Below are 14,809 nucleotides of genomic sequence, written 5' to 3' on the forward strand. Positions count from 1 at the left end.
GGGGGAAGGAAGGGAAAGAATCCCAAGCAGGCTCCATGCTGTCAGTGCAGAGCCTGACATGGGGCTTGATCTCATGAACTATGAGATCATGACCTGAGCCAAAATCAAGAGTCAGATGCTTAAGAGACTGAGTCACCTCAGCACCTCAGAATATATATTCTTCTTAAGTGCAAATGGAACATTCTCTAGGAAAGACTGTATGTTAGACCACAAAACAAATCTTTAAAAAAGGTTTAAATCATACAAATTCTGTTTTATGACTACAATAAAATGAAGCAAGAAATCAGGCAGAAAATCACAAATGTGTACAAATTAAATAAAAAATATGTAAAAATTAAAGAAAAAATCTCTTAAACAATGTGTCAAAGAAGAAAGTCAAGGAAAATTAGAAAATATTTAAAGATAAATGAAACAAAAATACAACATACCCAAACTTAGGAGATCCAATGATAGCACTGTTGTGGAAAATTTATAGCTGTAAATACCTTCATTAAAAAGAAGAAATATCTTAATAATAACTTTCCTCCTTAAGGAAAAGGAGAAAGAACAAGCTAAACCTAAAGCTAGCAGAAAAAAAGAAATAATAATGATTAAAGTAGAGATAAATGAAATAGAGAAAAAGAAAACAATGAGACAATCAAGAAAACTACAAGGTTTTTTTCTTTGAAAAGGTCAACAAAATAAATTTTTACATAGACCTTCTAAGTAAAAAGAGAATTACTAAAATCAGAAAGATGTATACTTTCATACCAGCTTGAAAGTAATACAAATGATAAGAAATATTAATAATAACTGCACACCAACAAATTACACAGCCTTGATGCAATGGACAAAATCTTTGAAATGCAGATCTAGCCAATACTGACTCAAGAAGATACAGAAAATCTGAACAGACCTATAACAAGCAAAGATATTAAATTACTATCAAAAACATATTATAAAAAACAATGAAGTACTATATGGCTTCGCTTCACTGGTGAATTATATGAAAACTTAGAGAATAATTAACACAAATCCTGCTCAAACTTCCTAAAATACATAGAGAAAGGAATGCTTCATAACTCATTCTGTAAGGCAAAATAACCCAAGTAACAAAGTCAGAGAAAGACATCACAAGACAATAAGATGTGAATAACACATACAAAAGTCATCAACAAAATCTAGTAAACTGAATACAGCAACCTTTTTTAAGGTTTGTATTTTAATTCCAGTATAGTTAACATACAGGGTTACATTAATTTCAGGTTTACAATACATTGATTTAACAGTTTTATACATTACTCAGTGCACCATCTCCTCTGGTAAATCTATAGTTAGTTCTCTATAGTTAAGAGTCTGTTTCATGGTTTCAATCTCTCTGTCTCTCTCTCTCTCCCTCCCTTTGTTTTTAGTACTTTGTTTTGTTTCTTAAATTCCACACATGAGTGAAATCATATGGTATTTGTCTTTCTCTTATTTATTTTGCTTAGCAAAATACTCTCTAGCTCCATCCATGTTGTTGCAAATGGCCAAATTCTTTTTTATGGCGGAATAATATTCCATTGTATACATATGCCACATATTTATCTGTTCATCTACTGAAGGACATTTGGGCTGATTCCATAATTTGGCTATTGTAAATAATGCTAGAATGGACACAGGGGTACATGTATATCTGCAAATTCATGTTTTTGTACTTTTTGGGTAAAAACTCAGTAGTGCAATGACTTTATCATAATGGGAGTTCTATTTTTAATTTTTTGGGGAACCTACATACCATTTCCCACAGTGACTCCACCAATTTTCATTCTCACCAACAGTACATGAGGATTCTTTTTTCTTCACATCCTTATCAACACTTGTTATTTTTCCTGTTTTTGGTTAAAGCCATTCTGAGGTATGAGAGAGCACCAAATCCTAACCACTAGACCATCAGGGACATTCTGAGGTATGAGATGACATCTCACTGTAGTTTTGATTTGTATTTCCTTGATGATCAATGATGATGAGCATATTTTCACGTGTCTGTTGGTCATCTGAATGTCCTCTTTGGAAAAATGTCTATTCATGTCTTCTTCCCATTTTTAATTGAATTATTAGCTTTTTTGAGTGCTGAGTTTTATAAGTTCTTTATATATTTGAGATACTAACCCTTTAACAGATATGTCATATATAAATATCTTCTCCCATTCTAAAGGTTGTCTTTTAGTTTTGTTGGTTGTTTCCTTCAGTGTACAGCTTTTTATTTTGTTTGATGTAGTCTCAGTAGTTAAATATCTTTGCTTTTATTTCCCTTGCCTCAGGAGATATATCTAGAAAAATGTTGCTATGGTCAGTGTCAAAGAAATTATTGCTCATGCTCTCCTCTAGGATTCTTATGGCTCCAGGTCTCACATTTGCCTTTAATCTATTTTGAGTTTATTTTTGTGTAGTATAAGTAAGTGGTACAGTTTCATTCTTTTGCATGTAGCTGTCCAGTTTTCCCAGCACCATTTGTTGGAAGAGACTGTCTTTTTCCCACTGGATATTTTTTCCTCCTTTGTCAAAGATTAATTTACCATATAATGGTGGGTTTATTTCTGGGTTTTCTATTCGGCTCCATTGATCTATGTGTCTATTTTTGTGCTAATACCATACTGTTTTATTACAGTTTTGTAATATACTTGAAGTCTGGAACTGTGATACCCCCAGTTTTGCTTTTCTTTTACAAAACTGCTTTGTATATTCAGTCTTTTATGTTTCCATACAAATTTTAGGATTGTTTGTTCTAGCTTTGTGAAAAATGCTGTTTGTATATGGACAGGGATTGCATTAAATCTGTAGATTGCCTTGGGTAGTATAAACATTTTACCAATATTTGCTCTTCCAATCCTTGAGCATGGAATGCTTTTCCATGTCTAATTTTCATGTCTAATTTTTTTCATCAATGTTTTATAGTTTTCAGAATACAGGTCCATCACGTCTGTGGTTAAGTTCATTCCTAGGTATTTTATTTTTGGTGCAATTGCAAATGGGGTTATTTTCTTAATTTCTTTTCTGCTGCTTTATTATTAGTGTATAGAAATGCAATAGATTTCTGGGGGGCCTGGGTGGCTCAGTTGGTTAAGCATCTGACTTCATCTCAGGTCATGATCTTGTGGTCTGTGGGTTTGAGCCCCGCATTGGGCTCTGTGCTGACAGCTAGCTCAGAGCCTGAAAAGTGCTTCAGATTCTGTGTCTCCCTCTCTCTCTGACCCTTCCCTGCTCACACTGTCTCTCTCTCTCAGGAAAAAAAAAAAAAAACAACATTAAAAAAAAAGAAATGCAATAGATTTCTGTACACTAATTTTATATCCTGAGACTTTACTGAGTTCATTTATCAGTTATAGCAGTCTGGTGGAGTCCTTATGGTTTTCTAAATATAGTAACATGTCATCTGTGAAGAGTGGCAGTTTTCTTTCTTCCTTACCAATATGGTTGCCTTCTATTTCTTCTTATTATCTGATTACTATGGCTAGGATTTCCAGTACAATGTTGAATAAAAGTGGTGAGACTGGACAGCCTTGTCTTCTTCCTGATCTTAAAGGTAAATCTTTCAATTTTTCCCCATTGAGTATGATGTTTGCTGTGTGTTTTTCATATAAGGCCTTTATTATGTTGAGGTATGTTCTCTCCAGACCTACTTTGTTGAGGGTTTTATTATGAATGGATGTTGTACTTTGCCAAATGTATAGCAGAAAATTAAAAGGGTTCTACACCATGACTAAGTGGGATTTGCCCCAGGTATGCAAAGATAGTTCAATAGAGAAAAATCAGTCCACAGAATATACCACATTAACAGAAAGAAGGAAAAAAACCCCACATGATTGTCTTGATTTGTGCAGATAACACATTTGACAAAACTCAACATCATATCATGATAAAACAAAAATATAAAACTCAAAAACTTAGGAATAGAAGGCAACTTCTTCAACATGATAAAGGAGATTATGAAAAATCCTCAACTAAGATGATACTTAATTAAAGAATGAAACTTTTCATTAGGAAGAAGAGTTTCTGTTTTCGCCGTGTCTTTGTTTTTGTTTTTTCAATTTACATTTTAATTAGTTAATATACAGAATAATATTGGTTTCAGAAGTAGAATTCAGTGATTCATAACTTACATACAACACCCAGCAACACCCAGTGCTCATTAGAACAAATGTCCTCCTTAATACCCATCACCCATCTAGCACATTGCCCACCACATCTCTCCTATCAACCTTCAGTTTGTTCTCTATCATAAAGAGTCTCTTGTGGTTTTTTTCCACTTTATTCTCTCCCCTGCCTTCCTATATGTTCATCTGTTTTGTTTCTTAAATTCCACATATGAGTGTTCTCACCATTTCTATTCACATAACACTAGAAGCCCTAGCCAGAGCAATTAGGCAAAAAATTAAAAAATAAAAAACATCCAAATTGGAGGGGAAGAAGTAAGCTTATTTTTATTTTTTCTATTTGCAGATGACATTATCTTATATGCTGAAAGTCCTAAAGAATCTACAAAAAAAAAATCTATTAAAACTAATGAACAGATTCAGCAACAATGGAGGATACAAGATCAATACACAAAAACCAGCTGAATTTAAAAAAAATCTTAATATTTTATATTTGAGAGATAGAGAGAGAGCAAGCAGGGGAGGGACAGAGAGACAGAGACAGAATCTGAAGCAGGCTCCAGGCTTTTAAGCTGTCAGCACAGAGCCCAACATGGGGCTCAAACTCAGGAGCAGTAGATCATGACCTGAGCTGAAGTTGGATGTGTAACCGACTAAGCCACTGAGACACCCCTCAGCTGAATTTTTATAAACTATCAACGAACAATCTGAAAATAAAATTAAAAAGGAATTCCATTTGTAAGAGTATAAAAATAAAATAGTTAAGAATAAATTAAACCAAGGGGTTGCAGAAGTGTACTTTGAAAACAAAATATTCCTCAATGAGATTAAAGACTACCTATATAAATGGAAAGAAATCTGTCTCAATGAATTAGAAAACAATATTGTTAAGATGACAATACTCCCGAAAGTGATTTATAGATTCATGTGATCTTTTATAATCTCAATTGCCATTTTTTTTCAGAACAAGAAAAGCCAAACCTAAAATTCAGAGTTGCACAGAACTCTAAACAGCCAAAAACAAAGAACAAAATTGAAGGCTCACATTTCCCACTTTCAACACTTACTAGAAAACCACAGTAATCTCAAAAGTGTGTTACTGATATAAGGATGGATATAAAAAGCCAATAGAATACATCTGAGAATCTGGAAATAAAGGACTTATGTCACATGTCACATATACACATGATCCTTGACAATGGTCAATATGCACTTGAGAGAAAAATCAATTCACCATGTCATACCACATACAAAAGAATCAATTCCTATATAGAACACAGGAAGATAACTCTATAACCTTGGATAATTTTTTTCACTGAAATGTTTAGTATCACAAATTATGAAGGATGAGATTGGTAAAGAAAACAATTGGTTACATTAAAATTGCTATTAAAAGACACCATTAAAAAAAAGCTAAAAGCTCCAAACTTGGACAAGTTTTGCAACACATCTGCAACTAACAAAAGGTAGTAGTACGAATATATAAATAACTCCTGCAAATCAATAATCATAATAGATAACAATGCACAGATTTTATAGAAAAGGAAACACATGAATCATATTAATAACAAACACTCAGCTTCATCAGTAAGTGGGAAAATGCAGGTGTGAACTGCTATAAGATAGTATTTCATATCTCTAGTATGGTACACATTAAAGTTTGACACAGTAAATTTTGGCAAGGATATGGAGCAATAGGAATTCTCATCTTTCTCTAGTGGGGCTGTAAATGGACACAACCACTTTGGAAGTATTGGACATGGGTAGTCATGCTGGACATTTACAAAGCCTATGACCCAGCAATTCCTTTTCTAAATATATATATATCATAGTGAAAGTCTTATATATAGATACCAAAAGACATGTACAAAAAATGTTCTAAATATATAGTCTGCCATAATGCCAGAAACAGAAAACAACAGTATTTGTTTTCTAACTATCTCTTTTTTCTCTTTGGTGTATCACATTGTGCCTTATGCTGACACACCACTTTTCTTTACCCTCCGGGTTGGTTGGTTTTGTTCGTTTGTTTGGCTGCTTATAGATGGTACAAAGGATCATATGCCTGTGAGGGTCCATTAACTAACAATACTCATATACTGTGAAAAATAAAAATAAAATGAAATAGGATTATTGGTCATGACTGCTATTGGCATATGAGCCCTCAAAAAGGAAGGAAACAATTTTCACTTGCCTTTATTCTGTGCCAGCACAAAGATATGAATGATTCTTGCATCCATTGACTTGACTTCCTATTCCAACCTTCTAGTCTTTCAAAAATGTTTAAAAACTAACCTCTACAGGAAGCATTCTTTGGTTTATCTCAACCTTAATATGAATTTGAAGTACTTTAATTCTTTTCTACTGTGCATGCTATGATTCATTAATTCTCATTGCTCTCTGCATGTCCCATCAAGTCATTTTTTTGTGCATATGATATGCATGTCTCCAAGGTCAATGTCAGCTCTCTGGGACACTGTATTTCAAATTCACATCAAACACACAATAAAAATCTATTAGTGAAGTACATAGACCCTTTATTTCAGGCAAGCAATGCTGTTGTTTTCTTCCTCTACACATACCGCAGGATCAATCATCAGATACTGACAGACTTTATTCCCTCCAATAGAATATACAGAAGCCATCTCAATCATTACCATTCCTGCTGGATGGTTTAACAGGTACCATACGTGAAACCACAGATAAAGGTTAAAAAGAATACTCAAATATGATCTTATTTTGGTTCTTATCCTTTTTCATGTGTATACTTATACTATATTTTCACTGCTCCTTTCATTCCTTTTGAAATCATTTCTTGTACATATAATACTTGACTTTTTAGCTAGAATATAAACATCTATAAACAGATGGCAAATGAAAGTCACAGGAGCTTCCAAATATATTCCCCACTGAGTCACCGAGAATTTTTCCCAGGAGTTTTAGACTTACATTTGTTGAAGAATGTGCTAACCATAAAGCTGAAGAATATTGTGGCGATGGCAAAACATAGCAAAAAGATGAAGACAAGAGATGGGTCACTGTATTGGATGACTGGCACAGGTTCTATCTAGCAAAACAATCAGGAAGCCAGTTGAGTCACACTCTAAATGGTGTCATAGCAAAACAAAAAAGAAGAAATTAAACATCTTTAAATATTTTAAAAGTGCTAGTGAAACAAATGACAAGCCTCAGGAAGATGAGTAAACAATTCATTAACTACAGAAGGTTCATACATCTAGACTTAGAGTTTAGTTTGCTGGAGGGGCACCTGGGTGGCTCAGTCAGATGAGCATCCAACTTCGGCTCAGGTCATGCTCTCATAGCTCATGAGCTCAAGCCTTGCATTGGGCTCTGTGCTGACAGCTCAGAGCCTGGAGCCTGCTTTGGATTCTGTGTCTTCCTCTCTTTCTGCCCTCCCCCCCCCCCCGCTCATGCTCTGTCTCTTTGTCTTTGCCTCTGTTTCTCTCAAAAATAATAAACTTTTTTAAATCTTAAAAATAAGTTTAGTTTGCTGAGGGACTAAGCAGCACTTGAGTTTCCAGAGTGGAGTCACCAATAGGCACATGTTCACTCCCTGAATCCAGGAGGCCCACACCATATGTATCTGTTTTGCCTCTCAGAGTTTAGCTATAGCCTGCTACAGTGAAATAGACACTCGCCTTGGCAAAGAAAATCAGACACATCAAAAGGATGATAACTGAATACAAAGAGAGGAATGCGAAGAAATAGGCAGCCCAGAGCATCCAATTACTGAGTCCTATCATAAGCAGGTACTCCTGTGGGAGAATTAACACAAACCAAAATCATATAAAACACTGTAATTATACAAAATGTTTTCACAAATATTATCTAATTTAATTTTCACCACAATCAAAATTGGTTAAATAAGAAATATTATCATGCCCAATTCATAGAAAAGGAGATCAATGACTTGATTAAAATTATTCAGCAAGTGTGTGGGCAGTGGTATAATGTTTATAAGCCCAGAGATGACCCCCCCCAATAATTTATGTGATATTGTTCAAGGCATAAAACACCCTTAAATAAAACTGTAAATTGCTTAGATTAATATCCCCTTTTTTTATTATGATTTCTTCTAGTAGGGCATAATATATTTTAATTCAATGTAATATAAATATATTTTATGGATGTAAATATGTAATGTAAGTATATTTTAATTCAATTACAAAAGATAAAAGCAAACAGACAAATTTTTGGCCAGACTGACAAAAAAACATGAGAGAAGACTCAAATTACTAAAATCCAAATGAAACTGGGGACATTACTTCTGGTTTTACAGAAATAAAAACAATCACTTAGGGGCACCTGGGTGGCTCAGTTGGTTGAGCGTCTGACTTCGGCTCAAGTCATGATCTCATGGTTCGTGGATTTGAGCCCCACGTTGGGCTCTGTGCTGACAGCTAGCTCAGAGCCTGAAGCCTGCTTCACATTCTGTATCTCCCTCTCTCTCTGACCCCCTCCCCTGCTCATGCTGTCTGTCTGTCTGTCTGTCTCTCTCAGAAAAAAAAATCACTTAAAGCATACTGTGAACAACTATATGCCAAAAAATTAAATAAACTATATAAAAGGCACACATTCCTAAAAACACACAATCTACCAAAGAACATCCCTGGGGCAGAAGGCTTTACTGGTGAAAGCTATCAAATATTTCAAAAAGAATAAGCAATCATCCTTCTCAAACTCTTCCAAAAACTTGAAGAGGAGGGAACTCATACTCATACTCATGTATGTCCAGGGGTCATACAGATACACAAGAAAAGAAACTATAGACCAATATCCCTTGTGAATATTGACACGACGTTTTTCAACAAAATAATACCAAACCAGACTTAGCAGCATGTTGAAAGGATTATATACACCATAACCAAGTAGGATTTATTCCTGGAATGCAAGAAGGGTTCAACATACAAAATCAACGATTATAATACACCACATTCAGAGAAAACACAGGATTATCTCAGTTGATGCAGAAATTCAAACTGATAAAACACTCAACGAACCAGGAATAGATGGGAACTTCCTCAATATAACAAAGACCATATGAAAAAATAATAGCTAATATCATACTCTTGCACCTGAGATCAAGAGAAAAGCAATGATACTAGCTTTCACTGCTTCTATTCAACATGGTATTAGAAGTTCTAGCCAGAGCAATATATATATATATACATTCTGTTTGCAGATGAGGTGACCTTACATGTAAATACCAAAGATTCCACACATAAAAAAGTCAGAATTAATAAATGACTCATCAAAGTAGAATACAAAGTCAACACACAAAAATCAATAGAACTTCTATATACTATCAATGAGCAATCTGAAATGGAAATTAGGAAAACAATTCCATTTACAATAGCATTAAAAAGAGTAAAATACATAAAAAACAAACTTAACCAAGGATGCAGAATACTTGTACAATTAAAACAATGGAAAGTGAAAGATCTCTACATTTGTGAAGCCAACACACTCCCATAAAATTGGAAAAACATAGAAAATTAGACAAAATTTGGGCACTGGGTGGCCTTAGTCCATTAAGTGCCTGACTCTTGATATCGGCTCAGGTCATGATCTCATGGTTTGTGAGATCAAGCTCCAAGAGAGAATTGGGATTCTCTCTCCTGCTCTCTCTACCCTTCCCTGAGTTATTCACTCTCTCAAATTAAACATTCAAAAAAATTTTTAGAGGAAAATTAGATAAAATTAGAAGAAAAATGTTGGTGAAACACAGAACAAAGAGAATTTTCATACATCGTTAATGGAAGTGAAAATTGGTAAAACTTTATTGGCAAACATTGGCGTTATGTACGAAAATTAGATATGCATAATCTAATATGCAGCAAAAAATGTATAAAATATTCACAGAATTACTTACTATACCCAAACTCCAAACACTGAAGGAAAATAGATAAATTTTGATAGTCATACAATGGAATCTTAAAACTCATATAACTCAATGAATATAAATGAACTACAGCTATATATTTAGCTGAAAAGAATCACATGGACACAATATAATATAGTGCATGATTCCATTTATATCAAGTTCAAAACAGACAAAACTAACTCAGATTAGTTTTAGAATATTAAAAATATTAGAAATCAGGTAACTGTATATTTTGGGGAAAACGTTTTGAGGGGAACACAAGCAGACTTCTAAAGTGTTGGTAGTGTTTTATTTCTTAACAGGGTCATGATAATATGGGCATACTTTCTTTATGATAACCATTCAACTCTACTACGATAGTTTGAATGTCAGTGTCTCCTCTAAATTCTTGAGTTGAGAACCTAGTCCCCATTGTAACAGCACTTTGAGGTGGGGCCACTGAGAGATAATGAGGTGATGAGGGACAAGCCCTCATGAATTAGATTAGTGCCCTTTAAAAGGAGACCCCAGGGGCGCCTGGGTGGCTTAGTCGGTTAAGCGTCCGACTTTTGCTTGGGTCATGATCTCACAGTTCGTGGGTTCAGCCCCACGGCGGGCTCTGTGCTGACTGCCAGCTCAGAGCCTGGAGCCTGTTTCAGTCTGTGACTCCCTCTCTCTCTGACCCTCCCCTGCTCACACTGTCTCTCTCTTTCTCTCTCTCCTAGAAATAAATTTAAAAAAAATAAAATAAAAATAAAAAATAAAGGGAGACTCCAGAGGGCTCTCATTCCTTCTGTCACAGGAGGAGGCAGTGATGAGGTGCCATCTACGAACCATGGAGTGGGTTCTCATCAGACATTCTGAATCTGCTGGCACCTTGAACTTGGACTTTCTCAGCTCCAGAAATGAGAAAAGTAAATTTTTATTGCTTATAAGTTACACAGTTTGATATTTTTGTTACAGTAGCCTGAAGGGATTAAAACACATACACTAAGAATTTGCGCACATTTCTGTATGTATGTTATACACTTCAATGAAAATTTAAAAAAAAAGAAATATAAATAAGTCACAATATTGACATTTATGTATCATGTTCTGGGGACTCAAAGAAAAAAGTCTTAAATTATAATTGAGAATTAAAGAGAGATCATCAACAAGGAGGTGGCAGCACAAAATTTGACACAAGTAGGTTAACTGTGTGTTCAGCAACCAGAAAAGAAAGAGGAAAGCATTACAGTCAGAGGAAACATAAACATAAAGGAAGTTTCAAAAAAGCCATTCGTTTGATGGATGGGTAAGATGTGTGACCAGAGCCCTGGGTAGAAGAGCTGGATGTTGAGAAACAACATGAGACTGATCTGTGAAGTGGCATGGCCACTAAGAAAGGAAAGGGAGAAAATGACATAATTCAAGATCACACAAAGAGGTAAGTGACATGGAGATGGCTGATGTTAATGGTCACATCTGACAGCTACTGAGCATTCACTACATGCTTGGGAATGTATCAAATACTCAACATGCATTTCCTCCTTTAAGCCTCAAAACAGCAGGTCCAGGTGACTGGATAGTGATGATTTTTCACATAATATCTAGTTTAATTATCATGACAGCCCTGCAAATTAGTTATATTAAATTTATATCTGAGAAAAAAGGCTAGAGAAGTTATGTCATAATTAATAAATAACAGAGACAGGATTTAAATCTACAATTTATCAGAGTTCCTAAAACAAATTAGGCAATAAATCAATCATATGTATATGTATTTGTGTGTGTGTGTGTATACATACATGTAAGTTGTATAAGTCATCTCCTCCTATTTATATTATATATTTATATATTATATAAAATTGTTTTATATACATGTATTTTATTTATATTATGTACATTATATACTTTACATATATGTGTGTGTATATATACACTTTATAATATATATATAAATCATTGGCTTAAATGACTGAAGTTTGAGCTGCAAAGCCTGTGGCCATAACACAACATGCTCTCTGACCAAGACACAGAAATTCTAAAGAGAACTATGCCATTTAGAAAAAAAAATTGAGGTATCAGAAAACAGAAAAACTAATCATTGAATCTTGCAATTTAATTGTATCCAAATTCATCAAGACAATTCTACAAGCCCAGTTGATTATTTCTTCGTAACTCACCTTATTCCAAAGAGATTTAGAGCATTTGGCATTTAAATTCTATCTGTAATTATCTTGTGATGTAGTCTTATGGAACTAAAACTAAAGACCAAACCAAGAATTCCAATAAAAAAAATTCTAGAAAGCTGCCAAGAGAAGTAAGTGTTCACTTTTTGGCTGCTACTGAAACAAAAGCATCCACTGTGCTGAGAAATATGCCAACCCTCCACAAAAATTTATGCTACAGACACAGCTTTTTCTACAGATGCTCTATCTACCACAAGAAAAGGAGAGTTACCTTCAATCGGTTTTCCTTTTCCCACACAATAGCTTGAATGAGGGTAAGATGATTCATAGAGAAGATAAATAAGATTACTAAAGGGAGGAAAATACCCAAAAAGGTAAAGAAGTAATCATGAGAATATGCTGGATATGGAAATCTCTGAACAAATACAGTGACTTCTTGGAATAGCTTTTGTGTAGCCTTGTGGTTATGATATTTCATGATGGCAATATCCACGGCATGCTGCATAACCAGGAACCCTTCAGTGATGTACCCTAAATGAGAAAACAAGGATTGCTAAGTACAACAGAACAAGTAATAGCCAGGCTGAACAAAATAAAAGGTAACTGAAGTATGTCAAAGACGAACAACAAATTAGTTATTGTAAAGAGGCCCTTGTTATAGTCTTAAACAGCTATTATGGCTCCCCATACAAATACATAATACTTTTTATTATTAAAAAAAATATGAGTATGGTTGACATACAATGTTACATTAGTTTCTGGTCTACACCATAGTAATTTCACAAGTTTATACATTATGCTATGCTCACCATAAGTGCAGATACCATCTATCACCATAAAATGCTATTACACTACAATTGACTATATTCCTTACATTGTGACTTATTATTCCCATGGAATATTTACTCCTTAAATGGAAGCCTGTATCTCCCATTCTCCTTCACCCATTTTTCCTATCCCTCCCTCCTCTGGCAACCCTCAGCTTGTTCTCTGTATTTATAGGTCTGATTCTGCTTTTTGTTTATTCATTTGTGGGGCTTTAAAAGATTCTTTTTAAAAGGATCCTGGGGTGCCTGGGTGGCTTAATCAGTTAAGCATTCAACTCCTGATTTAGGCTCAGGTCATGATCTCATGGTTTGCGGGTTTAAGCCCTATGTTGGGCTCCACGATGACAGTGTGAAGCCTGTTTGGATTCTCTCTCTTTCTCCCTCTCTGCCTCTGTCCTGCTTGGTCACACACACTCTCTCCAAGAAATATATATATACAAATATATATTAATTATAAATTTAACATATAATAATAAATTATAAATAATATATAATAATAAATTATACATTTTATATATAATACATATATTAAAAAATAATAAAAGGATACTAATTCCTAGTTTCTAGAAAGTAAAATATTGTGTGAAAATACAGAACTGCTTTCTGCAATTTCAATCAACTGAATGAGAATTACTGCATAGGTACAGACTTTAATTCAGTACCCTTGACATTTGAAAAATTAAGTTAAGTTCACAATGAGTTATATGAGCTGACGTCCACTAAGGCAGTGATACTCAGTGTGGTCTTTGGATCTGTGGTAGTATGCAAATAGCTTCTTGCTGTCACATAACTTTAGTATGAAAATAAGCAAACACTTAAAGAACTTTTATTAAAATGTGGTATTGCTGTGACATCTAAAACTGATTTTTCTATTAATCTATACAAATTCTTTATAAATTTTTAATGTAAACCTGTGTCACATTTTCTCCCTTCTGATCTTTCCTTACTATATATTTTTCTGATGTTCTTTTTTTTTATTTTTAGAGAGAGAGGGAGGGAGAGAGAGTGCATGTAAGTGTTAGCAGGGGAGGGACAGAAAGAGGAAGACAGAGAATCTGAAGCAGGCTCTGCACAGTGAATGCAGAGCCCAATGAGGGGCTCGAACTCACAAACTGTGAGATCATGAATTGAGCAAAAATCAAGAGTTGGATACTTAGCCAACTGAGCCACTCAGGCACTCCTTGCCTTACTATTTTTAATAGTGTCTTTCACATAAGCAGAAGTATTTAATTTTAATGAAATCAATTTGTCCATTTTTTTCCTTTTATGGTAATACTTTTTCTGTCTTAATGAATCATTGCTAGCCCCAAATTCATGAAGATATTCTCATAAATTTTGTTGTGGAAGATTTATGATTTTAGCTTTTACATTTAGGTTTATGATCATCTCGTTAGTTAACTTTGTGTAGATATGAGTTAGTGTCAAGATTGATTCTTTCCATATAAATGCCATGTTATTCCATCACAATTTGTTCAAAAGATTTCATTTTCCCAGTGACTTATATTGGCATCTTTGTGGAAAATCGAATGTCTATTTCCAGACACCTCATTCCATTTATTAATGTATATCTTCATCCTTACATCTATACAGTTATGTCTTAATTACACAGATTTGTAGTAAGTCTTAAATATTCTTTAACATTGGCATTCTTTTTCATGACTTTTTTTTACTAAGCTAGAACCTTTGCATCTCCTTATAAATTTTAGAATAAGCTTGCCAATTTTTTCCAAAAAAGACTGCTGGGATTTTGACTGTCACTATATTGCTATCATAGATCAATTTAGGGAGACTCTACATCCTAACAATTTTGAG

At 34.3% G+C, this 14,809-nt stretch overlaps 1 protein-coding gene across 1 annotated transcript in view; it reads right to left on the reverse strand.

Annotated features, from left to right (window-relative positions):
* LOC144228658 (phospholipid-transporting ATPase ABCA3-like) overlaps nt 1–14,809 on the reverse strand; it is a 130,023-nt gene that overhangs the window by 99,281 nt on the left and 15,933 nt on the right. The window contains 3 exon segments of the mRNA XM_077760565.1: nt 7,065–7,182; nt 7,775–7,891; nt 12,442–12,701. Coding sequence (XP_077616691.1) covers nt 7,065–7,182; nt 7,775–7,891; nt 12,442–12,701 — 495 coding nt within the window.

Source organism: Crocuta crocuta, unplaced genomic scaffold, assembly GCF_008692635.1.
Source record: "Crocuta crocuta isolate KB4526 unplaced genomic scaffold, BGI_CrCroc_1.0 scaffold73, whole genome shotgun sequence".
Classification (NCBI taxonomy): Eukaryota; Metazoa; Chordata; class Mammalia; order Carnivora; family Hyaenidae; genus Crocuta; species Crocuta crocuta.